Raw genomic sequence first — 26,353 nt, forward strand, 5'->3', positions numbered from 1 at the left:
TCCTACCAGATTCTCCTGAACAACCACTGTGGGTGGGAAATAATTAGAAATCATGTTTACACTGGATAGCAATTGTCTTGCTTAAAAGCTCAAGGAAATTCTCAGTGAAAGAACTTTAAAGAGTGTACAATAAAAATCATTTACAAGTGTGATTCATAGTTTGTGCTTCTGGCTCATATGTCCATAGTCTATGTTGAAAATTTAGCCACAAACTGTAAATGTAAATCATGTAGAATTTCTGAATATGCTAGAATTTCTGATATGTGCTGTTGGCAGATGAGGTTTCCTGCCAGGATCAGGAAGTTGGTCAGAGGATTATGTGCAGTGCACACTGGAATCTCAAATATGCTCTACTGGTGGGCAAGGCTCCCTGCCAAAATATAAAGTTGGAATATAAATTCTTTAAAGATATGCTACTGTGTTCAGAATGATTGTATTTGAAAATGAATGATTCCAGGCCCCTTTATTTTGACTGTGAGTTGGTGAACATAATGAAATATTTTAGAGAGCACAATTCAAAATTTCTGTATAATCTTGAACATTCATTAAGAGAAATCACAAGATGTATTCCAGTCTTTCAGTTTTCTCTTCTAACCATTTAGAACTTGCAGTTAGAAACATGAATTGGGTTTTCATGCATTTACTTGAGAATGTTTTGAAAGATTTGCAAACTGTCTGCAATGAGTTCTGAATGCATACAATGCTGTATCCACAGTGTTCCAAGGGAGGTTAGTTTTAGCGATTATAAAGCTATTCGTTAAAATACAGTTCTGTTTTAATATACCCAGCAATCCAGTTATATTGGGTAGAGATTTTAATGACTAAGAATACATTCAGATTATGGCTGGTTAAAATGTGAATGATTAATCTTAGCCCACCTCAACAGTTCACACCAAACTTATCAGTGAGATTTAGATTTGAAAAGATGGGCTTCAAAGCTAAATAGGTAAAAACAATGACTGCAGATGCTGGAAACCAGATTCTGGATTAGTGGTGCTGGAAAAGCACAGCAGTTCAGGCATCCGAGGAGCAGGAAAATTGACGTTTCGGGCAAAAGCCCTTCATCAGGAATAGAGGCAGGGTGCCAAGGGTGGAGAGATAAATGAGAGGAGGGTGGGGGTGGGGAGAAAGTAGCATAGAGTACAATAGGTGAGTGGGGGTGGGGATGAAGGTGATAGGTCAGGGAGGAGGGTGGGGGAAGGTAGCAAAGAGTACAATGGGAGTGGGATGAAGGATATAGGTCAGAGAGGAGGGTGGAGTGGATAGGTGGAAAAGAAGATAAGCAGGAAGGACAAGTCATGGGGACAGTGCTGAGCTGGAAGTTTGGAACTGGGGTGAGGTGGGGGAAGAGGAAATGAGGAAATGGTGAAGTCCACATTGATGCCTTGGGGTTGAAGTGTTCCGAAGCGGAAGGTGAGGCGTTCTTCCTCCAGGCGTCAGGTGGTGAGGGAGCGGCGGTGAAGGAGGCCCAGGACCTCCATGTCCTCGGCAGAGTGGGAGGGGGAGTTGAAATGTTGGGCCACAGGGTGGTGTGGTTGATTGGTGTGGGTGTCCGAGAGATGTTCCCTAAAGCGCTCTGCTAGGAGATGTCCACTCTCCCCAATGTGGAGGAGACCGCATCGGGAGCAACGGATACAATAAATGATATTAGTGGATGTGCAGGTAAACTTTGATGGATGTGGAAGGCTCCTTTAAGGCCTTGGATGGAGGTGAGGGAGGAGGTGTGGGCGCAGGTTTTGCAATTCCTGCAGTGGCAAAGGAAGGTGCCAGGACGGGAGGGTGGGCTGTAGGGGGGTGTGGACCTGACCAGGTGGTCACAGAGGGAACGGTCTTTGCGGAAGGTGGAAAGGGGTGGGGAAGGAAATATATCCCTGGTGGTGGGGTCCGTTTGGAGGTGGCAAAAATGTCGGCGGATGATTTGGTTTATGTGAAGGTTGGTAGGGTGGAAGGTGTGCACCGGGGGGTTCTGTCCTTGTTACGGTTGGAGGGGTGGGGTCTGAGGGCAGAGGTGCAGGATGTGGACACGATGCGTTAGACGGCATCTTTAACCATGTGAGAAGGGAAAGAAGGAGGCCATTTGATGTGTTCTGTGGTGGAGGAGGAGGAGTTGGGAATACGGGATGGCATTTTTGCAGGAGCTAGGATGGGAAGAGGTGTGATCCAGGTAGCTGTGGGAGTCGGTGGGTTTGTAAAAAAATGTCGGTGTCAAGTCGGTTGTCATTAATGGAGATGGAGAGGTCCAGGAATGGGAGGGAGGTGTCAGAGATGGTCCAGGTAAATTTAAGGTCAGGGTGGAATGTGTTGGTGAAGCAAATATACAGCTTTATCTACAAATGGATGTATTCAAAAGCAGTTATTATGATTTAAAGATGGTGACAGAAGAGCTGAAGTAGGTTACTTTAAGTAAGGCAAGATTAAGCACTGATATTCGTGAGGTTACTATCTGAAGATGCACTCGTGTCTACAGCATTAGTGGTGGAGCTAATCTTGAAATGAGTTTCAATCTCAATTTTATATCCAATTGGCAAGCTCTCCAAGAATCCCATGTGATATAACATTTCTAATCAGTGTGCCATGCAGAACCTTGTCAAACGTTTTACTAAAGTCCATGTAAACAATGTCTACCACTTTCCCCTCATATATCTTTTTGGATATGTCCTCAAAAAAACTCAATCAAGTTTGTGAAACACGACTTTCCACACACAAAGTTCTACTCACTAGTTCTAATCATTCCTTTCCTCTCCAAATGCATGTAAATCCTATCTCTCAGAATCCCCTCTAACAACTTACCTACCACTGATGTCAGACTCACAGGTTTATAGTTCCCAGGCTTCTCCTTGCAGCCTTTCTTAAATACAGGCAAAACATTAGCCACCCTCCAGTCCTCCAGCATCTCATCTGTGGCTGTAAATGATAAAAATATCTCTGCTAATAGCTCCACAATTTCTTCTGAAGCTTCCCACAATGTCCTGGGGCACAGTTGATCAGGTCCTGGAGATTTCTCCATCTTTATGCCTTTTGGACCTCCAGTCCTTCATCTTCTGTATTGTGGACTGTTTTCAAGACATCAACATTTATTTCTCTGAGTTCCCCAGTCCCAATGTCTTTCTCTACAGTAAACACTGATGTAATATATTTGTTTAGTGTCTCTCCGAACTCCTGTGGTTCCATGTATAGATGACCCCATTGATCTTTAAGGGGTCCTATTCTCTCTCTAATTTTTCTTTTCCTCTTCATGATTTTTTTATCTCTTTGGATTATCCTTAATCATATCTGCCAATGTTATCTCATGCCCCCTTTTAGCCCTCCTGGCTAAAGAATCTCCTCCACCCCTTTTACTCTTCAAGAGATTCACTTGATCTCTGTGTTTGTGCTACTTGTTTTACTCTAAAACACTTTAAACACTTGGACATTGTTCAATGGGTTTCTCGTGACTATATCAATTGATATAACTTAGTTGTTAGTTCTTTTACTGTTCCAAGGTTAAAATAATCAATGTCAAAACTTTAATTTTCCAACAAGATCGAATTTTAGTTTATTATATGACTATTGTTGAAAGTTACTGAAGTAAAAAAGCATGACACAGTTATTAAAGTGCAGAGACAAAGATTAAAATTAGGTATAAATAACAAATACTGACAAATGTGCAAGCTGGATCAATCTCTAATCACTGGAACTCTGCTTGCTTGAAGCAAAGTGGGATTTTGTTTCTAAGTGAGGGGGTTATAAAGTTGATATCAGAATTCAGCAGCTGTGTTGATTCAGCAGTTGAGTAGCAGGAGACTTCTTCCATAAGCGGAACCTGCAGGATAGCCAATTTTAGGAAAGAGAAAACGCTCCTGGTTTCTAATCTTGTCGGCATATATTTTAGATGTCCAGTTACTCTACAGCAGACCATTGATTGTTTAAAGATGTTTCTTTCTCTCTCTCTCTTCCTTTGGAGAGAAGTTTTCTTCACAGGATTCAAGATGGACTCTCTTTCTGTTTTGGCACCTTGATTGCCTTTTTATATCATTGATAGCTCACAAGCTGCTATTACCATGTGACATAATTTTTTAAAATTCTCTTGTAGGATGTGGGCATTGCTGGCTGACCAATATTTATTGCCTGTTCCTAGTCACCATAGAGAAGGTGGTGCTGAGCTGCCTACTTGAACTGCACCTGTTCATGTTCGATAGCATTAGAGAGGGAATTTCAGAATTTTGACCTGGTGAGAGTGAAAAAACAGTGATGTATTTCCAAGTCAGGATGGTGAGTGGCTTGGAGGGGAACCTTGAAGGTGTTGGTACTCCTCTGTATCTGCTGTCCTTGTCCTCCTAGGTGGAACTGGTCATGGGTTTGGAAAGTGCTATATAAGGATCTTGGGTGAATTTCTGCAGTAGTGTCAGTGGTGGAGGGAGTGGATGTTTGTGGATGTGATGCCAATCCAGCAGCTGATTTGTGCAGGACAGTGTCAAATTCCTTGAGTGTTATTGGAGCTGCACTCATCCAGGCAAGTGAGAAGTACTCCCTTACACTCCTTACTTCTGCCTTGTAGATGGTGGACGATTTCTAGGGATTCGGGAGGTGAGTTACTCGCTGCAGTATTCCTAGCCATTGACCTGCTGTTATAACCACTGTGTTTATATGGTGAGTCCAGTCGAGATTCTGGTCAATGATAACCTCTAGAATGTTGATAGTGGGGGAATTCAGTGATGGAATTGCCATTGAATGTTGAGGGACAGTCGCTAGAGTATTGCTTATTGGAAATGGAATTTGTGTGACAGAAAACTGATTTGCCACTTGTCAGTCCAAGCCTGGATATTGTCCAGGTCTTGATCCATTTGAACATGGACAGGTTCAGTGCCTGGGAAATCATGAATGGTGCTGAACATTGTGCATTCATCAGTGAACATCCCCATTTCAGACCTTATGATGGAGGGAAGGTCATTGATATAGCAGCTGAAGATGGTTGAGCCTTGGACACTACCCTGAGGAGCTCCTGCAGAGATTTCCTGGAGTTAAGATTACAGACCTCCAAACACCGCATCCATCTTCCTTTCTACCAGGTATGACTCCTATCACAGAACGCTTTACCCCTAATTCCCATTGTGTCCAGTTTTGCTCGGACTCCTTGATGCCACGCTTGGTCAAATTGGCCTCAATGTCAAGTGCAAAAACTCTCACCTCATCTCTTCTGTCCACGTTGAACTAAGGTGTAATGTGATCAGGAGCTAAATGGCCCTGACAGAACCCAAACTTGGCATCACTGAGCAGATTATTTCTGACCAAGTGCAGCTTGATAGCACTGTTGATGACACCTTACACTACTTTACTGATGGGCAAGAGCAAACTGATAGGGCAATAATTGGCCAGGTTGAATTTGTATTGCTTTTTGTGTATATGACATACCTGGGCAATTTTCCACATTGTCAGATAGATGCCAATGTTGTAACTGTGCTGGGACAGCTTGGCTAGGAGAGTGACAAGTTCTGGAACACAAGTCCTATTGCTGGAATGTTGTCAGGTCCCATAGCATTTGCAGTATCCAGTGCCTCCAGTCCAGTTTCTTGGCATCACATGGAGCAAATTTAAGTGGCTGAACTCTGGCATCTGTGATGCTGGCGACAAGTAAAGGGGGCCAAGAGAGATCATCCACTTGGCACTTCTGGCTGAAGATTGCTGCAAACGCTTCAGCCTTATTTTTTGTACTGATGTGCTGGGGTGTTCCATCACTGAGGATATGAATATTTGTGTGAAGCCTCCTCTTCTTCCTGTGAGTTATTTAATTGTCCTCCACTATTTATGATTGGATGTAGCACAGTTTAAATCTGATCCATTGGCTGCGGGTTTGCTTAGATCTGCCTATCACTGGCTGCTTAAGCTGTTTGGTATGCAAGTAGTTCTGTTTAGTATCTTCATCAGGTTGCTGCCTCAGTTATAGGTTGCCTGGTACTGCTCCTGGCATGCCCCTCTCCGTTGGACCAGTGTTGATCCCCTGTCTTGATGTTAAAGTGGGGGGTGGGGGTGGAATTATGCCAGGCTATGATGTTGCAGATTGTGCTGGAGTGCAATTCTGCTCTTGCTGGTGACCCACAGTGCCTCATGGATGTTCCCTTTCAGATATTCGCATTTCAAAAATAGCCTTTCCACTACATGGTTCTTAATTTTTGTTCTGGTCAACAACCCAATGTTGTCAAGGAACGTAATTATCTCCTGGATGAGACTACAGTGAAAGAAAGCTAAACTGAGAGTTGACTTTTATTCCCGCTGAAGTGACGACCCAGTTTGAAATCCAGAATTCCATCAAGGCCTGGAGCTTTTTTGAAAAAGTCTTTTCCAACATTTTCTTTTGAAAAGTAGCCTTAGGAAAGCTTTTCTGATCATAACTGGACCATACCCATATAGCTTCGGCATACCACCCATCTCGTTGGATACTATGGAAATTTGTGCTTTTTTTAATAAAATTACATTGTAGAAAAAAAATGGAGAGAAATATGCACAATTTTCTTTTATATACATAAAAGTAGTGAAGGCAAAACAGCTTCTGAGATATTCTAGTTCAGCCTTATCTGAGGATTTTTTTTTCTGAATCACTCCCAGTTTTTTTCAATAATTTGCACTGATTCTAGCCTTTGGACCGCTTTGGATTCTCCATTTGCAGCCTTTTGATCACTAATCTCTGTAAACAATGTGCCAGGTGAATCAACCAATATTTCTTTACCTGGAAACATTTATTCTTCCTTTCCCAGGTTAAAAACTACAAATTCTCTCTTTAAGATAGCAAGTCAGCGGGGGATCCAAGATGGTGGCGACCCAGCAAGTCTGAGTCTACAATGCTCCTCCCAAGACTTGGGCAAAGTGGGTCACCCACCCCCACCACACTCACCAAATCATTTAAAATAGCTGTTTAATTTAATTAGGTGCTTAGTAAAGAATTTAAACAATTTAATCTTCAGTAAAAAAGGGAAGGGAGCCCGCAGCTCTCAGTAAGCAGGAACCCCTCCCCCACCCTCTCCAGCTGCAGCAAAGGTGTCCGCAGCTGCCCCGGGGGACTTACCTACGGTGGCGAGCCTTGTGGAAATCATCTCCAAACTGGATGCGAAGATCGACACTTTTATTGAAGAATCCCGAAGTAGATGGGACTCACTCTCGGCCGCACTGCAAAAGCACGACTGAGACATTAAGGAAATTAAGCACCGAGTCGGAGGGGCGGAGCTAAAGGCTGCGACCTCCAAAACTACAGCGCAATCGGCCGTGGATCGGGTCCGGACTCTCGAACAGCGAGTCCGAACCTTAGAAAGTCACATTGACGGAAGAGGAAGGCCAGCTTACAAGGTTCCTTGAACAGTGGCTTCCACAGCTGTTAAATCTGAAGGTTGGATCAGGCCAGGTAAGGGTGGAATGGGCCTACCGGGTTGCAATATGCGGGCCCGGCTCGAACCAGCACCCCGCCCTCTCCTGTTCCGGCTGCAGAGCTAAAAGGAGAGGCAGATACTCCTAGAAGCCTTTAGAAATCTTGGAAAAGATCCCCAAACCATGATGTATAAAGGATCCAAGATCATGTTATTCCAGGACTTTTCCCCAGCTCTGGTCCGAAAGAGGAAAGCATTCGATGAGACGAAGAAGTGTTTAAGGGACTTAAATATTCAGTACTCCTTATGCTACCTAGCGACGTTACACTTTAACCATGAAGGATCCATGTATAACATCGGATCACCGGAAAAGGCCAAGGAATTTTTGGACTCTCTTAGATAAATTGTAAGAGATAATTGATGTTGGTTTGCCTTCCCCCCACTTCGGTTTATATCCCCCTTTTTTTTACCTTACTGTTTAATATTATCTTGGGGGGTGGGAAGAGGGATTTATTTATTTGTTCTCTACTTAATGATTTTCTCCCCCCTTTATTTTTATTATTCTAGTTAATAGTCTAGTTAATGGTGGGGGGAAGGTGGTTACCTTATTCTATTTTACCTCTGTCTCTAGGAGCGGGGTTGTTTTCCCTTGTTATTTTGTATTATTATATTTAATTATTACTTGTTGAGGTTGTAATTTTATAGTTATATATGTTTATACATGGTATTAACATTACCAAATATATCCAGATGTTGGTGTGGGTGGGGGATGGGAGGGGGTAGGGTGCTCACTGTTAACTCTAGCTCTGTAGTATATTTGAATTTTCCTCATCCTATTGAGGAGCGCCTGGGTCAAGGGTGGGGCACTGATTGGGAGAGGATACAATGGACCTTTTGAAAGGAAGTGATACCCCCTGGGAACAAGGGGGAAAATCTCCATTTAAATACGTTTTATATTTTTTTTATTTAGAAATAGTTTTTTTATTATATTGTTGTGAGTGTATTTGAGAGCCTTTATTTTTGTGAATTTTATATGCTCTATGCTCGGGATGTTCTGGATAGGGTTTCACCTCCCAAAAGGTCTCGGATTTGGTCGGACAATTATGCTTGATCAGTCGGTTAAGTGGTGCACCTGGAATGTCAAGGGGAGTAATTCGCCAGTCAAAAGGAAGAAAATATTATCAAATCTCAAGAAAGAAAATGTTGATATAGCTCTCCTACAGGAGACACACTTGTTGGATAAAGAACACTTGAAATTATGACAGAGTGGATTTGATCAGGCCTTTTTTTCTTCTTTTAGCTCAAAAAGCAGGGAAGTTGTTATTCTTATTCAGAAGAATTTCCCTCTCAAAATCCTAAATCAGATAAAAGATGAATCTGGACAAAATATTCTGATTAAAGCCCTTATAAATGGAGAGGAATATGGAATCTTAAATTTGTATTGCCCCCCCAGCACATCCTTTTAAATTTATAACAGAAGTCTTCTCAAAATTGATGGCTCTCGGTGCTCGTCATACAATTATAGGGGGAGACTTTAATTGTATTATGCATCCGGAAATAGATGCAGGAGTATCTCCCAGCCTAGACAATTGGTGGATTTGAACAAAGAATTAGGATTAGTAGATGCATGGAGATGTCTTCACCCACAGGGCAGAGACTTTTCTTTTTACTCCAATCCACATAAATGTCACACCAGAATTGATATGTTTTTTGCTCCCTCGATTTTTTAAAATTCCATATCATCCTGTAAAATAGGCAGTATAGCAAATTCCAATCACGCTGCCGTATATATGAAAATCAAGGCGAGGAACAATGGGACATCTCCTCGCATTGGCGTATGGACCCCTTCCTGATGAAAGATAGTAAATTTGTAAAGTACTTCTCTCAAGAATTTAAAACTTTTTTAGAAATTAATTTAGGTATAGCTAGCAACCCATCAATGATGTGGGAGACCATCAAAGCTTACACGCGAGGTTTGATCATCTCATACTCAGCGACCCAGAAAAAATTAAAGGGAGAACAACAGCGTCTGCTCGAAGCTCGCTTAAAAGCAGCTGAAACAGCATACGCTGATAGACCTTCTATCATCAAATTGCAAAGGGTTATGGCCCTTAGGATGGCTCTAAACACCACGCTTACCCAAACGGTTAAGAGGGAAATATTATTTGCAAAACAAAGGTTGTATGAATTTGGCGACAAACTGGGTAGGTACTTAGCATTTCTTGCAAAGAAAAAAGAAGCCCTTCAAACTATCACGTCTATCAAGGAAAGTACGGGTATTTTGACTCATGATCATAAAAGGATTTAAGCAATTTTTAGAAAATTTTATTCTGATTTATATAAATCGCAGGATTGTGAAGACAGGACTAGGAGGATGCAATCATTTTTTAAAAATTTGACCTTTCCAGACCTAACTCCGGAACAGGTATCGGTCTTAAATGTTCCCCTAACAATCCAAGAAATACTTGATGCAATCAGGCAACTTCAGAGCGGTAAGGCACCTGGCCCAGATGGCTTTCAATCTGAATTCTATAAAGAAGTTACAGGAATATAGGCTGGCCCACTATGGACATGTATAACTACTCATACAGTCAGAGCTGTCTCCTGCCTTCATTAAAAGAGGCAAATATCTCTCTTATCCTTAAAAAAGGAATAGACCCAGACGATTGTGTGTCATACAGACTAATATCCTTGCTAAATATAGATTTTAAAATCCTTTCTAAAACGTTAGCATTGAGGCTAGAAAGGGTATTGCCACATAATATAAAGGAGGGTCAGACAGGGTTTATTAAGGGCCTTGGATCATCCAATAATATTAGAAGGATTTTGAATATGATTCAAGCCTGCCATCAGGGAACGATACCAGGAGTAGTAGTCTCATTAGACGTGGAAAAGGCATTCAATAGGGTTGAACGGTCATATTTGTTTTACACATTGGAAAGGTTTGGCGTTGGAAAAGTGTTTACCAAATGGGTCTCAACATTGTATAGTGATCCCAAAGCAGTTTTGATTACCAATGGATTAGGTTCGGATAGCTTCAGTGTGGATAGGGGCTGCCGTCAGGGATGTCCTCTCTCACCATTGTTATTTACGTTAATAATTGAACCACTAGCAGAAGCTATACGGGCTGATCCTAATATAACGGCCTCGAGGATTGGCACAGGCAAACATAAAATTACCCTTTATGCAGGTGATGTTCTCCTATTCCTCAGTAATCCTCTGATGTCCGTGCCTCGCTTAATCCAAGTTATTAATAGATTTAGTGCATTCTCAGGCTATAAAATTAATTTCTCAAAATTGGAGGCTATGCCAATGGGTGGCATTGCTATGATACTCCTCTTGGTGGACAGATCCCACTTTCCCTTTCGGTGGTCCCTGGAGGGTTTCTTATATTTAGGCATTTTTATTGCCCTAGTATTTGGTCAGTTATACAAGGCTAACTTTGTGCATTTACTGGAAAGGATAAGGCAGGACCTCCAGCGATGGGGAGACCTTCCAATTTCCTGGCTGGGTAGAATAGCACTAATTAAAATGAATGTCCTGCCCCGTCTCCTATACCCTATGAGAATGCTTCCGGTGATGCTGCCAAGGCTGGCACTATGTAAATTATATGGCTGGTTGGGTTCCTTTATCTGGAATCATAGACGGCCCCTCATTAAGCTGAAGAAGCTACAACTTCCACAGGCAAGGGGAGGATTGGACTTCCCAGATTTCAGGAAATATCAATTAAGTTCCCTATTAAGTTACATAGCCGATTGGGTCTTGTCTGACCTACAGTCAATCTGGCTGGACATCGATGCTTCTCAAGTAAAATGCCCACTTATTAACCTTTTATTTTCAGACAAGAGGAAAATCATTACGGATGACTGTAAAAACCCTATAATACTAAACACAATTAAAGCTTGGAATATAATGCGGCAAAATGAGGGCAACTCACATAAAACATCCCCCTATGCTCCGATAGTGGGAACATGGGGATTTCAATACGGATTTACAGATGCCACTTTTAAACTCTGGAGATCCAGGGGTATCTCATGTTTAGAGGACCTATTTAAAGAAGGAGTCCTGATGTCTTTTGAACAGCTGCGTCAGAAATTCAGATTACCTAATGGAGACCTCTTTCGATACTTCCAAATTCAAGATTATATACAGAAGAAGACTACGTTATTAGATAGTCTTTATAAATCAGACAGAGAATGTAGAGTGCTACGACCAATGGGGATATCTTCCGTCAGTACTATTGATCATTTACTACATGATGAAGTATCGGGAGATATGGACAATCTGCTTAAAACATGGGATCAGGATTTGGGACTAGAAATCTCTATAGAAACGTGGAATGACATTTGGGAAAACGCCAGAAGAATCACCATCTGCAACAGAACTCAGGCTATCCAGCTGAAGATACTTCATAGGGCCCATATAACACCAGATCGATTGGCAAAATTTAAGGCAGGAGCATCTCCAATGTGTCCCAAATGTAAAATAGAGGTGGGCACCCTTGTACATTGCCTATGGACCTGTCATAAGATCCATAGATACTGGACTAAAGTAGCAAGTACCCCGACAGAAACTTTAGGAATGGAAATCAAAGTGGACCCTGTATCTCTCCTTTTGGGCTTTTCGAACTTACCCTCCCTGGATATGCACGGGAAGAGATTATTTTCTATCCTCTCTTTCTGTGCAAGGAAATATATTTTGGTAAACTGGGTGGCTGAGGACCCCGCTGGACTTTCAAATTGGCACAGATTAATTATGGAATGTATTCCCCTTGACTTCCTTACAAATATGGTGCACCGAAAGACTGAATTATTTCATAAAATATGGCAGCCCTTCTTGAATTATATAAATACAGATATTTCGGCCATCCCAACAAGGGCATATATTTAATTGAGATTGTGAACCTGGCTTTTATTTAATTGAGATTGGGCTGCTTGGGAGAGAAATCCCGCATGAATATGGGTTTTGTTACATTTGATGTTAACACATTCCAAACATGTATCTCACTATCCAATTTCTGTGTTATCTGTTGGCTTTTTTTTCTTTCTCTTATTTGAATAATGTAAGAGACTTAATTATACACCCTGGTTAGTTGTAGATTAGATTAGTAGTTAGTTGAGTTTTGTTTTTTTCTCTCGGTAATTTTCTTTTGTTAAATTTTGGTTATTATTTATTTAAGATTTAATTGTATATCAATGTTTGTATTTGAGAGTTTTGTTTATTTTTGTAAACTTGTAAAAATGTTAAATTTTCAATAAAAATATCTATTAAAAAAAATAGCAAGTTAGCAATGACCTTTCTCCAGGTCTGTAACTCATTCCCACTTTGTCAAAGTCTTTCTGCTTTTACAAGCATATCATTCAGGTGCTGTGTATTTTTCAGCAAGTAGGTTCTTGGTCTGATCATGTAGATTTTAGAATCACTCACTTTTTCTTGTGTCCACTCAGAACACCACCACCTGTTAGTTCTGTTCCAAGCTACACACAGTCCTTGCTTGAATATATAGCCATTGCCTCAATACCACTCGGTCAAAATCTTGGAATTCCCTCCCCAATGACATTGTAGTGACTGTAGCAGTTCAAGAAGTCAGCTCACTACCACCATCTCAAGGCAACTAAGGATAGGCAATGAATGGTGGACCAGGCAACAATGCCCACCTACCAGCAACTATTAAAAAGATTGTACTTTATTTCATTCTTTTCAAGTAAAGTCAATAAGTTCTATGTTTCTGCATTAGTAGTGCTGGAAGAGTACAGCAGTTCAGGCAGCATCCAAAGTGCAAATCGACGTTTCGCGCAAAAGCCTTCATCAGGAATAAAGGCAGTGAGCCTGAAGCGTGGATGTTTAGTCATCTCACTTTGCCCCCTAAGATTTTGAATCACTTTTTTGAATCACAGATCACTTCAATAAAGCTATATAAAGCCTGTAAAATTTTAACTTATATTAAACAACTCAGCTCCTTTCACTTATTTTCTGACTGAGAATATTTCAGTGTGATGGGCTGTTTACCCATTGATGACATTACTAGATATGTGAGACGGGATTTTGTTGTCAGTTCAGAGGGGGGATGAGAAGCAAATAATCTGCCAGAGAAACAAATAACTATGGATGCTGGAAGTCTGAAATAAAAACAGAAATTACTCGAGTAACGCAGCAGGTTTAGCAGCATCTTTGGGACGAAAGTGGAATGAACCTTCAATTTGAGTGACTCTTCATCAGAATTCCCAGTATTAATTGCACAGTAGTTTCCTGTGAAGGTTCTAGCAACCAGTCAATTTCCCAGATCGGCTGTAGAATTGTTACCCAGATATCAGCCAATAAAGAGGTCAGTTAAGGCCATCAATCAAAAGGCAATCAAAAATTTTCAGTTTGCCTGCACTCCTTCTGTAATATTGGGAGTATGGCAGATCCTGGAGGTAGTCTTGTGGAAGAAATGGTGGAAGGATCATAATGAGGCAACCACATTGACCCACCCTGCCCCCCCCCAAAATTGCAAAGAGAGTGTACTCTGGATCTCAATTGGCCAATTCTGCAAAAACATCTGTTGGGTTGCTGCTCCAAAAATACTATGCAGGGTCATCCCTTTATAATTGACACCTTAACGAAACTAACATGGGGAAAGGGGAGATCACTAAATCCTCTCATATAGATTTCTTCAATGTCTGTGATGAGCACCATTATTTTGCCTCTGATGTCAAATTCTACACCAATATCCCCTTATATGATTCTGTGCTAAATTTTGATAATGACCTGTGAAGAGAAATATTACCTGTTGTTGTAGCATTTTATTAGTTTGTTTCAAACTGCAAAGACATGTGCTTAAGCTAAATGAAACTAATCTGGATGTTCACATGTTATGTTTTGAATCAAGCAATCTGTATCTAATTTCAACTTGACAAACTTTTTCTTCAATCTGTCTTGAAAAAGTGTGGAAGGGCACATGGCACATGTACAACAGGGTTATGAGCTGAAGCTTTTGCTTTGTTTTGGTTAAGTAGGAGTAACACAGGGATTCATGGAAGGTTTGTTGCCGGAAAGCCTAGTGAGATCATTCATAGTAGACAGACAGTAGGCTGAAAGAACGCAGCAAGTCAGGCAGCAGCAGGAGGGAGAGAAGTCCACGTTTTGGCTGTAATCCCTTTTCAATTTTTTTGTCTCTAGTGAGATCTTTTGCCGTATCTTACTAAACTCATCGCATTATCTATCTACTCCTCAAAATGGCACCCTTTTATCTGATTCTAGCCCCACTGTATCACTGACCATCACCAGAAGAATTCACTACTCACTAGACATCTGCTGAAATACCAACATCCCTGGTGTCTGTGTTATATGTAAAAGGCTGCTGTGCAGCAAAACAAGCATTGGCATTCTGAGGCTACCCTGCTAAGAGATACACAGGTATTCAGAAGATGTCATCGAATTGTAAGATATCTGTCAGGATTCTGATGGAAGAAGAAGATGGACATCCTTTTCCTGGAGGAACAGCAGAAGAGACCAGACTAGCAGATGCTGGCAGCCTGATCTGAGGTCACCTCATCACCCCCCTGCCTTCGAGGTCAGTGCAATCTTCACAGTCTGGTAGAACTGACACAGTGCTACAAGAAAGTCAATGAGTTTCTCTGCTGTGCCAGGGCAATTGCAACACCCTTCTCTGTGTTACCTCACATCCTGTATGAAAACCAAAATCAGAAACAAAAACAGAAATTGCTGGAAAAGCTCAGCAGTTCTGGCAGCATCTGTGAAGTGAAATCAGAGTTATAGTTTTGGATTTAGTGACTCTCCCTCAGAATCCTTCACAACCTGAAATGTTAACTCGGATTTCTCTCCACAGATGCTGCCAGACCTGCTGAGCTTTTCCAGCAAATTTTGTTTTTGTTACCTCTCATTCTACTCCTGCTACTGCATTCACTTTCCACCAAAGCTCATGCTCTACCAATGCCTGCAACATCTCCTCGCACTCTCTCTTGATATCCCAGCCTTCTACCCACTAATGAAGGGCATTATGAAGGGCTTATGCCCGAAACGTCGAATTTCCTGTTCCTTGGATGCTGCCTGACTTGCTGCGCTTTTCCAGCAACACATTTTCAGTTCCACCCACTAACCCTGCACAGTCTCTGCACCTTTTCTTTCTGCACTAATTTATGCACTGTGCACAAAACAAATAAAACAAATCTACACAAAATTTGAGCTAAAAGAAACGTAGAGCAGAATTTATACGAGTCAGAACAAGTATGGCAAGAAATGTGGCAGAATCACACTCGAGGTCTGGCAAGGCCTAACGTAATGTCAGGAGCAACTTGATGCATCTTTTAACTAAGTTACAGATGTCAAGGCAAGATTCTTCTCAAGCGTTGCCTATTATGGGGGAATTATTGCTTGTTAACTTTATTAACTGCACATTTTGCTTCGTTAATTTGCAACTCTCTGTCCTAAAGCCTGTCATGAGCAAACTATGCATTGAGAATTTCAGTTTGGAACATGATGACTTCAGCTCAACACTGGCTTCAAAGAGCCTCCATGTGGTTCACCATGGGACAGTGGTGCTCAGTCAGGAATGTTCTCGGTCAGGGGCTTTATGCCTCTGGAATCCAAGGAGTAGATCATGCTTGGATTCTGTAGTCTATAGCAGTACGTTTGCATGAGGGATGGGGGAGGGTAAAGCTAATGCAGTTGGGTATTTGTACAGTTGTACAGGCGTCAGACAGGGGTCTGGTCACTTCTTGTTGGGGCTGTCTCATTTAGTCACTCTGGGGGTGGGCTATGGTCAGGCTATTGTGTCCATGCACAGAAACTAGGGGAAAAAGGGCCAGGGATATGAGTGGTCACTGCTGCTAGCAGGAGAGTCAAAAACCTATTCATGGGGATTGGAAGCTGAGGGCTGGGTGGAAAGGAGAAACTGAATATACAAAAGGGTGAATATGGTAAAGCATGAATGGGAATGAGGTACTGCAGGAGAGATATCCATCAATGATCAGGAGCACCCTAGCATCAAGCAGGAGATAGTGTATGACCACACCTGCGGTGGTGTCTCCATGGTCAAGGGGCTGCATTGGGAAGGAGATGGTGTAAACTGGGTAGGCACAAGTTCATGTGGAGGGGTTTGATGGGACCTGAGAAGGTGCATAGCTTAAGGAGTTCATGGGAAGGGCTTTCAGAAATAGGACCTCACTGACCCACAGAAGTGAAGGTTAAAAGCCACTGGCTGAAGAGTGTACACTGTCACCCTTCACCTCGCAGAGAATCAAAGTGATATAATATGAAAGAAAATGGCTGTGATTGTACCCAGAGTAGCCAGGGTAAGTATCTCAAAGTGTGAGGAGAGGGTTGCAAGACCAGTAAATGGCAAGAATATCATACACAGACTCATGCACTGTCCAGGACATAGATCAGTGTGCTTTCTAATTTCAAGCAAAATTAATGCACTGACTCCCTGCATGCTTTACACCTCACTGCCAATGATATTTTTCACCAAAGTATGAGCAGCACAGTCACTCAGTGGTTAGCACTGCTGCCTCACAGTGCCAGAGACCTGGGTTCAATTCCTGCTTTGGGTGACAGTCTGTGTGGGTTTCCTCCCACAGTCCAAAGATGTGCAAGTTAGATGAATTGGCCGTGCTAAATTGCCCATACTGTTAGGTGCATTAGTCAGGGATAAATATAGGGTAGAGGAATGGGTCTGGGTGGGCTACTCCTTGGAGAGTCAGTGTGGACTTATTGGGCCAAATAGCCTGTTTCCATACTCTAAGGAATCTAATCCCACCCTTCCCTATAATAGCTATAAAGTTTACTTCAGGTTGGCAGCCTCAGAGAAGACAAACAAAAAGTAGTTCACTTAACAAGTTAAAACAGAGCAATTGTGGACTCAGCAGCTTCATTGATCACATTGATGAATGTTGGGTTGAGTACAGTTTTTTTTCTTTGTTTAAATCCTTTTCATTTTTGTTTATGCAATCTATGCAGCTTACAGATTGGAAGGAAATATTCCTTTCTCAAGTCCCCCATTGCCACTGCATCTCTCTCCCATTCACTGCTTCCTTCCTTGATATTCCTGCTTGCCATCACACCTTTTCACCATCCTTCAGCCCATTGGTACGCTTCTGCCACCTTATCAATGGCAATCATTACTTTGCTGATTAATCACTGTCATCAGTTTCTATCAGTTAGTCTAGAACAAAGTGAAACATGAGACAAAGAAAGAAATTTCCAAATGTGACATTTTAGGGAACGATAGGTTCAAAAGCACCTATTCATTGCATCCACAGTAGAGATGCCACTGTTTGGATTTTCAACCCCAATCAAAGACAGAATAAGTAGTGAAGGTGAAATAAACCTTACCCGCTAGTCTACATTCTTGTTACCTGTCTCCAAATCCATAATATGGTGTAGAACACGGTAGTTAATGTGATGACATTGATTCAACATGAATATCACTAAGTGTCAAATAGCAATGTTTATCATTCTCTTTTTTTTTACGCATTGTGGGCATTACTGGCTAGGCCAGCAGTTATTGCTTATTCCTAACTGCCCTGCAGAAAGTCGTAGTGAGCCACCTTCTTGAACCACTGTAGTCCATGGTGAGGTATTTACACCACCCCAGTGCTGTTGGAAAGAGAGGTTCAGGATTTTGTCCCAGCAACAATGAAGAGATGGTTGCGTTTGCTCAAACATTGAGAAAGTTCAACACAGAATTTGGAAGGTTTCTGGACACAAATGACATCAAGGGATAAAGAAATAATGCAGGAAAATGGCTTTGAGGAGATGATCTGCCATGATTTTGGAGGGCAGACCAGACACCATGGCAGAATAGCCTACTCCTTTGCCTAAGTTGCAGACCAAGTGGTTGCCAAGCTCCTGTTAACAATCATGCTGGATTCATTTACTTACATTCTTGACTTGAAACATATCCAAATGAGGATTAAGTTCATGAGATTCCGCTCATGAATGGCCCCAATAATTATAATAGGTAACGATCCAAGAGATGACAAAATAATCTGGTAACAGAACAAAAATTAAGATTTAAGATGGAGAGAGTAAAAAAGTTAGAGGAGTAAGTAAAAGCAATAGATAGGGGAAAAGCAGGTTTCAGACATCCAAGTTGTATTTAGGGAAAATGCAATGACTCACCCTAGAGCAGATGGATAGGAGGTACCTGGAATAAACAAGAAGAAAAGTAGATACAAAATCGATTAGCAAGATAGGAAATGAATTCTAAGTATGTTGCTTGCTCTTTAATTTACCATCTGTGATAATCTTGTGTCAGAACACTGTTCCTATGAAAGACAACATTATTTTCCCCTTTAACAATGTTTCTGTGGAAGTTTTAAAAGTCAGTAATTTGTTGACTCTTTCTAAGCCACTCTCTATCCTTGTACTAAGGGCTCAGCTATCTACAGCCGTATGATAAACACAAATCTGAAAGGCACTATCAGAAATGATTGTTCCCTTCAGTTAATCATTAATTTTGGAGGGTGGGGTGGGGGGGTTGGTGGTTGGCTGGAATCTGCTCTCCACATTTCCTTTTAAATGATAAACAAGCGTGATTCATCACTAGGACGTAACTGTGGGCTGAATTAACAAGGGTACCTTCACAGTAAGAGCTCTTCGGACCAAATTCACCCATCTGCTGGTGACAGCTGACTTCGTTTTTGATATCTGCGGTGTGCAAACAAACAGGCGGGCTCGGCAGAGTTTAAATAGCTGTTGTAAGCGTGTAGCCTGGGTTATAGATGTGTTAACGTCGGATCTAAAAAAAAACATCAGGAATGCTTTACGACACCAGAAGAGCTTTCGTACATCCATTGACTGCAATGATATCAAACTGATGAGTAGGACTTCCAGCCTAAAGTGTCTGGCCAATTGGAAATACTGAGAATCAGATTGAGGAGTTTGTCATCGGCTACTGTGTGAGAATCTGTTTACCCGCAGACTGATCTTTCACCACCTTTTCGAAGGGAATCATGCGCTTTTGATTTGATCCCAGTGGTTCCAGTTTGAAGAGGGGTGGGGAAAGCGGAAGGCACTCTGACAGCCCTCACTCGCTCTGGCGTTCACCATGAAGATGCCCCTGAAGAGGGTCCCTGAGTCCCAGGGTTCAGCCGTGGTTCACCTGCAGACCCCGCACAAACTGGTGTCTGGCATCCAGGACGAGCCCTACATGAGTCTGATCGGCAAACACTTGGCTTCGTTTGCGGAAAATTGCGGCGGCTGTGACGAACTCGAGAAGAACTCATTGCCCGGTTGTGAAGAAGGGGAGATAGGGACAGATCTTGGCATTAAATCAGGTGGGATTCTGTCAGTTGTGACAAAGATTTGTGCTGTTGGCTACACACTTGAGAAACCTGTTGGGAGCAGGATTATTCAGCCATTATTAACAGCAGAGGTCAAGTGTGCAGGGTCTAAAGTCGCTATCCCTTTTTATTAAGTTTCCATCACACGATCATTATTAAATTTAGCAGAGCAACAGCCAACGGGAGGAAGACTAAAGCCTCAATATGTAATTATGTTAATTTTTAGAATAATCAAAATATTATCGGAACAATTAGATGGATTCTTTTAAAAGTAACAATTCACTGGCATTGAACAATCATAAGGAAACAATTCTGTGCAGTTCTGATAAAAAAAATCAAAACAGGTGCTAAGCTTTTACCTTAAGGTTTACAAATTCGAATAATTGTACATCATAGCAGAATCTTAGTTTGTGACCCCAACTTATTCTGTTTGAGTAGGACCAATGTCTAGTGACCTTTTAGAGTTTTGTTTTAATTGGAAAGCTGATGTAACAGGCAATAGACGCCCTGCTGTTGAAGAGGAACTGCACAATACCAAATAATGAAAACTGTTGTTCTTTAGAACATTGTAGAGTCAAAGTCTGAAACGCCGATGGACGCAGGGACTCGATGTTTTCCGTTAAATAAATGATTAAAGAAATAAATGTAAATAGACTCGAAGGTCCGCCTCAAAATCTCACTGTTTCCCTCAGAATCAGAAAATTGCAACGAAGTCGGATCTTCTGAAGAAGAAGAAAGCCATGTTCCTGAAAGAAAATCATTCCTAAGCGAGGAACAACAATGTCAGAAAAAGACTATAACTCAGATCATCAAGGACAAGAAGAAGCAGACACAGCTCACACTGCAATGGTAAGGACACTGCATGGAATTGAGCTGAGTCGAACATCACAACACTATTGTGGTGAGCTCCCCTTTCGGTCTGCTGCTTTATAAACATCCCGTGTGCACGAAATCGCGATAGATTTTCGGTAATGAATCTTTAATCTGATAGATTGTCGAAGAATTTGCTAAAACAAGCGGAGCAAAGAGGATTTCGGTTGACGGTTTGGACAAGGGTCAGATTTGTCCCGATGTGCAGTTAATGTTCCTAATTAACGCTTTCACATTTTGCTCACCTCCTTTGTCAGGTTGGAAGAAAACTACATCGTGTGTGACGGGGTCTGTCTGCCCCGGTGTATTCTCTATGCCCACTATTTAGATTTTTGTAGGAAAGAGAAGCTGGAACCAGCCTGCGCTGCCACCTTTGGAAAGGTAAGGCGTGCTTAGTCACCCAGGTCCCTCCATCAGCACAGGATAAAGTCAGTATTACCTTTTCAAAGGACATTTTTGATACCAGCCTTATCCATAACTAAATCCGACCTACATGACAATACTCACCTCATCTTCCAGTTTGATCCCTTAATGGATAATTTGAATTAATATATTAAAAATTTAAATCTGTTTAATATCGTAGAACCATAACATCATTCAAATTACACCGACTCACTACTTTTGAAAATGCTTTGTATAAGGGAGATAAGCAAGCAATGTTTCCAAGTATTTGAATTTACATCATACAAAGATACACAGACTTTCTAATGTGTACTATATATTTGTTCAAAAATAACCTGTTAGATTATTCTTTTTTTCAGACAATACGCCAGAAGTTTCCCCTTCTCACCACCAGAAGACTTGGGACAAGAGGACATTCAAAGTAAGCCAGTCAGATGTCATTGTTTTGTGAGCTGTAGTTGTCATTGGTGATCAAGCTGCTTTATTGTATAGACTTTGGATTTGTCAAACTTGGAAACCATCTGGAAAGGTATCAGCTGATTTATTAGCAGCAATTTTCTAAAGTTTATTTTAACTCAGATGACATCTGTCTGTTAATGTTGTTACTAGCTTCTGTCCAAATCAACTTACTTCCTTTAATTCCTGACCTTTGTGCCACAAGCCTGTTGTTCCCTCTCGCATCTCCTTGTATGCTAATCCAACATGTTGTGAAAATGTGTGCATTCACGCAGGTGAAAAGGATTTCATGCAAGCACTTGATTTTGATGGACATTGTAGTAGCTTGTTTCCTTATTGGGTTAAAGCAAAATTAACTTCAAAATCATGGCACTGTCTTGCAGATATCACTATTATGGAATTGGTATCAAAGAGAGCAGTGCATATTACCATTCAGTCTACTCGGGCAAAGGCTTGACAAGGTAAATTTATTCTATATATGCCATATTAACATCCTTTTTCCTTCTTGGCTGAAAATGATTATTAGTGTAATCAGGAGCTGGCTTTATTAGTCAGCTGTGCCCTAACTTAAATTATATTTGCTGAAGAGAAAGCTAACAGGATTAATGCAATATCTGTGACATCAAACAAAGTGCAATATATTTCTGAGCTGCAATAAACCTATTCCCAGTTATTGGTGGAGCATTGTATACACGAATAACACAGAAGATCGAATATATTGCTTTAGAAATCTGCAATTACCAAATGTGAATCTTGGTTGCTGTTTGATGCTTGTGGCACCAATAAACAGCAATTGGAGAACAATTAACCTGCTGTAAATAAGATACAGAGAGCACAGTAACAGTCCATTGTGGCTAATGATCTGTGTTGGTGTTAATGCTGCATAAAAGTTACCCACTTTACTTCATCTTGTCCTTTAAGAATTTTATTTTTTTTCTCTTCTGTATTTGTCTAGCTTGCTTGTAAGTATATTAGTGTCAGTACTCTGAATGATTCCTGTAGTCAAGTAAATGGACAGAAAAATATGTGTAAATTAAAAGGCAGATTCACCATCTAACTGGTAAATTTATTGAACCAAAAGGTATGAATTAATTTATAGTAAATAATCATTCTTTCATCAGGTTTATAGCATTTTGAGTTTAAGTCTAACTCATGTAAAATCACATTTTAAATGCCTATGTGCTTGACTCTCTCTGGCCTACCACACGGATTCTGAAGTTCTGGATCAACATGTGTTTAAATGCTGTACTCAGTTTCACTTGCTGAATTTTTAAATGTTATTGAATAATTGACAGCCTAGACTGTGCTCTACTAATATTAAAATATAAAGGCTAGCAGATCCGTTGGCATCATTTTAAAATTTAAAATTGTACATTTAACATTCCAATTCTTTCCCATTTTATCTCTTACCCTCAAGAAGCTCCATAGAATTTCTACAGTGTGGAACTAGGCTAGTTGGTCCAATGAGTCCACACTGACCTTCCAAAGAGCATCCCACCCAGATCCATCCCCCTACCCTGCCCCTATAACCCTGCATTTCCTGTGGTTAACACACTTAATCTACACATCCCTGAACACTATAGGCAATTTCGCATGACCAATCCACCTAACCTGCGCAGGTTTGGACTGTGGGAGAAAACCGGACCACTCAGTGGGAAGCCACGCAGACACAGGGAAAATGTGCAAACACTACTCAGAGAGTCACCCAAGGGTGAAATCAAACCCAGATCCCTGATGCTGAGAGGCAGTAGCGCTAACCACTGAGCTACCATGCCACCCACAATGTTTGCACTTTTTTTGGGATATAGTTTCACAAGTACAATTTGCCATCTGTGATCTCACTGAAGTGGTAATTGTGAGTGTTTAGAATGTTGCCAGCCTATTTTTTCCATGTGAATTTGTGAGTGTTTGTGTTCTTATGAGACATTTACAAATGCAAGCTTTCTACCAAAGTCTAAAGTCTACAACAAGTCCATCTGATTTCTTTCTCCTTGGTCCAAACGTCTGAGACCATTTGTAGCTATTGTTCCTATTACAGCTTTGCATGAGATCAACTACCTAGCATAGTCTGAGAATTGACTGTGAAACTTCCTGTTCTATTCAACTTTACCAACTTAACCAGTGAGGAGAGAAACATTTGAATGAAAAGGTTTATTACAATTTGTAAAAATCAAGCAAGGTAAAATACTTCCTTTTGTGAAATTTAATCACTTGTAAAAAAATTGAAGTACCCTAATATTAGTGATTTCATAGAATTAAAGAAGTTTTAAAGCACAAGACCATTCAGCCCATCACATCTGCACCAGTTCTGAAATGAGCCTCAGAAACTAGTACCAATTTTATGGTTTATCTCTATACCCTCTACGTTCTTTCAACTTAAATAATCATGCCCTCTTAAATGTCTAAACTGAACTTTCCTCCAACATAACTTCATGCTGTGCATTCCAGACTCAAACCAATTGTGTTTATCTTACCTTGTTTTTGCCTTTTGTGCACATCACTTTACATGTGTACACTTTTGTTCTTGATCCTCTCATGACTACGAACAGTGTCTCCCTTTCTAATCTATCCTTACATGATTTTGAACATTTCTGTCAGAGATCTTAGGCTCCTTCTGTCCAAGGAGAACAGATACAGCTATCCTCATCATGGAAGTTTCTCAATTGTGAGAACTATTCTTGTAAATGTCTCTGTTCTCTCTCCAATACATTGGAGAGAACATTAGGGCGGCACGGTGGCACAGTGGGTAGGCAGTACGGTGGCACAATGGTTAGCAATGCTGCCTTACAGCGCCAGAGACCCGGGTTCAATTCCTGCCTCAGGTGGGACTGTGTGGAGTTTGCACATTCTCCCTGTGTCTGCGTGGGTTTCCTCCAGGTGCTTCGGTTTCCTCCCACAGTCACAAAGATGTGCAGGTTAGGTGAATTGGCCATGCTAAATTGCCCATACTGTTAGGTGTAGGGGAATGAGTCTGGGTGGGTTTTACTTTGGTGGGTCGGTGTGGACTTGTTGGGCCGAATGGCCTGTTTCCACACTGTAAGTAATTAATTAATCTAAAAAAGCATTGATTTTCTACCTATAGTATGTCACCCAGACTATATCCAATACTCTAATTGAGGCCTAACCATGTCTAATGTAGAAGCATAGAAGTTCTTCTGCAGCTGTGCAGGACCCCTGGTGAGACCACACCTGGAGTACTGTGTGCAGTTCTGATCTCCAAATTTGAGGAAAGACATTCTGGCTATTGAAGGAGTGCAGCATAGGTTCACGAGGTCAATTCCTGGAATGGCGGGACTAGCTTACACTGAAAGACTGGAGCGACTGGGCTTGTATACCCTTGAGTTTAGAAAACTGAGAGGGGATCTGATTGAGACACATAAAATTATTAGAGGATTATACACTCTGGAGGCAGGAAACATGCTTCCGCTGATGGGTGAGTGCCGAACCAGAGGACACAGCATAAAAATACGGGGTAGACCATTTGGGACAGAGATGAAGAGAAACTTCTTCACCCAGAGAGTGGTGGCTGTGTGGAATGCTCTGCCCTAGACGGCAGTGGAGGCCTAGTCTCTGGATTCATTTAAGAAAGAGTTGGATAGAGCTCTCAAGGATAGTGGAATCAAGGGTTATGGAGATAAGGCAGGAACAGGATATTGATGAAGAATGATCAGCCATGATCATACTGAATGGTGGTGCAGGCTCGAAGGGCAGAATGGCCTACTCCTGCATTATTGTCTATTGTTTAATGTAGTTTCAGCATCACCTCCTTGCTCTTGTACTCAATACCACCAGTAATAAAGCCCAGAATACTGTAGACTTTATTAATTGTTCTGTTCTACTACACCAGCGATCTGTCCATCCAGGTCACTTTGCTCCTGCAAAGCTCTTATATTTTTACTCTTATTTATATTTTCTATCCATGTTATTCCTAGCAAAGTTCATCATATCATACTTCTCTGCATTGAACTTCATCTGCCATCTATCTGCCCACTCCACCAACTTCTCTATGTCTTTAAGAAGTTCTACCTTGTATGCTTCACAGTTTACAATTCTTCCACGCATTGTATCATCACTAACCTTTAAAATTATCCCTGATACACCATATCTAGATCATTAACATACATCAGGAGAAACAATGGCCATAATTCTAATTCATGGGAATCAGAATTCCACTACAAACATTCCTCCAATTTGAAAAATATCCTTTGACATTTTCTTTCTGCTTCTTACATCCCATGAAATGTTATTTTCACATTACTATTTTCCCCTTTTATTCCATGAGCTCTAAGCTTTTCCACAATTCCATTGAGTTCCACTTTATTGAACACGTTTTGGAAATCCATGTACACCATATCTACAGCATTACCCTCATCAACACTTCTCACCACCATTTGAAGTACAGTTAATCTAATCATTCTCCCTTATTAATTTTGAACACTTAGAGTCATAGAGACATAGAGATGTACAGCATGGAAACAGACCCTTTGGTTCAACTCGTCCATGCTGACCAGATATCCCAACCAATCTGGTCCCATCTGCCAGCACCCAGCCCATATCCCTTCAAACCCTTCCTATTCATATATTCATCCAAATGCCATTTAAATGTTGCAATTATAATAGCCTCCACCACTTCCTCTGGCGGCTCATTCCATAAATGTACCATTCTCTGCATGAAAAAGTTTCCCCTTAGGTCTCTTTTATATCTTTCCCCTCTCACCCAAACCTATGCCCTCTTCTTCTGGACTCCCCCACCCCAGGAAAAAGTCTTTGTCTATTTATCTATTTGCCGATTTATCCTATCCATGCCCCTCATGATTTTATAAACCTCTACAAGGCACCCCTCAGCCTCCGACGCTCCAGAGATAATAGCCCCAGCCTGTTCAGCCTCTTCCTATTGTTCAAATCCTCCAACCCTGGCAACATCCTTGTAAATCTTTCCTGAACCCTTTCAAGTTTCACAACATCTTTCCGATAGGAATGAGACCAGAATTGCATGCAATATTC

The 26,353-nt window shown here is 41.3% G+C and overlaps 2 protein-coding genes across 2 annotated transcripts in view; one reads left to right on the forward strand and one right to left on the reverse strand.

Moving 5' to 3' along the window:
- The window catches only part of ccn6 (cellular communication network factor 6), a 60,407-nt gene extending 41,274 nt beyond the window's left edge, over positions 1-19,133 (reverse strand). Inside the window, exons 1-2 of the mRNA XM_060854816.1 lie at positions 18,918-19,133; positions 18,219-18,325 (exon numbers count right to left, since the gene is read on the reverse strand). Of these exons, the coding sequence (XP_060710799.1) occupies positions 18,219-18,325; positions 18,918-19,133 (323 nt within the window). The remainder of the gene's footprint in view (positions 1-18,218; positions 18,326-18,917) is intronic.
- Positions 19,134-19,386: 253 nt separating this feature from the next.
- Positions 19,387-26,353, forward strand: part of rfx6 (regulatory factor X, 6) — an 83,527-nt gene continuing 76,560 nt past the window's right edge. The window contains exons 1-5 of the mRNA XM_060854823.1: positions 19,387-19,615; positions 20,314-20,470; positions 20,749-20,872; positions 21,253-21,314; positions 21,733-21,810. Of these exons, the coding sequence (XP_060710806.1) occupies positions 19,387-19,615; positions 20,314-20,470; positions 20,749-20,872; positions 21,253-21,314; positions 21,733-21,810 (650 nt within the window). The remainder of the gene's footprint in view (positions 19,616-20,313; positions 20,471-20,748; positions 20,873-21,252; positions 21,315-21,732; positions 21,811-26,353) is intronic.

The sequence above is a fragment of the Hemiscyllium ocellatum genome, chromosome 3 (assembly GCF_020745735.1).
Source record: "Hemiscyllium ocellatum isolate sHemOce1 chromosome 3, sHemOce1.pat.X.cur, whole genome shotgun sequence".
Classification (NCBI taxonomy): Eukaryota; Metazoa; Chordata; class Chondrichthyes; order Orectolobiformes; family Hemiscylliidae; genus Hemiscyllium; species Hemiscyllium ocellatum.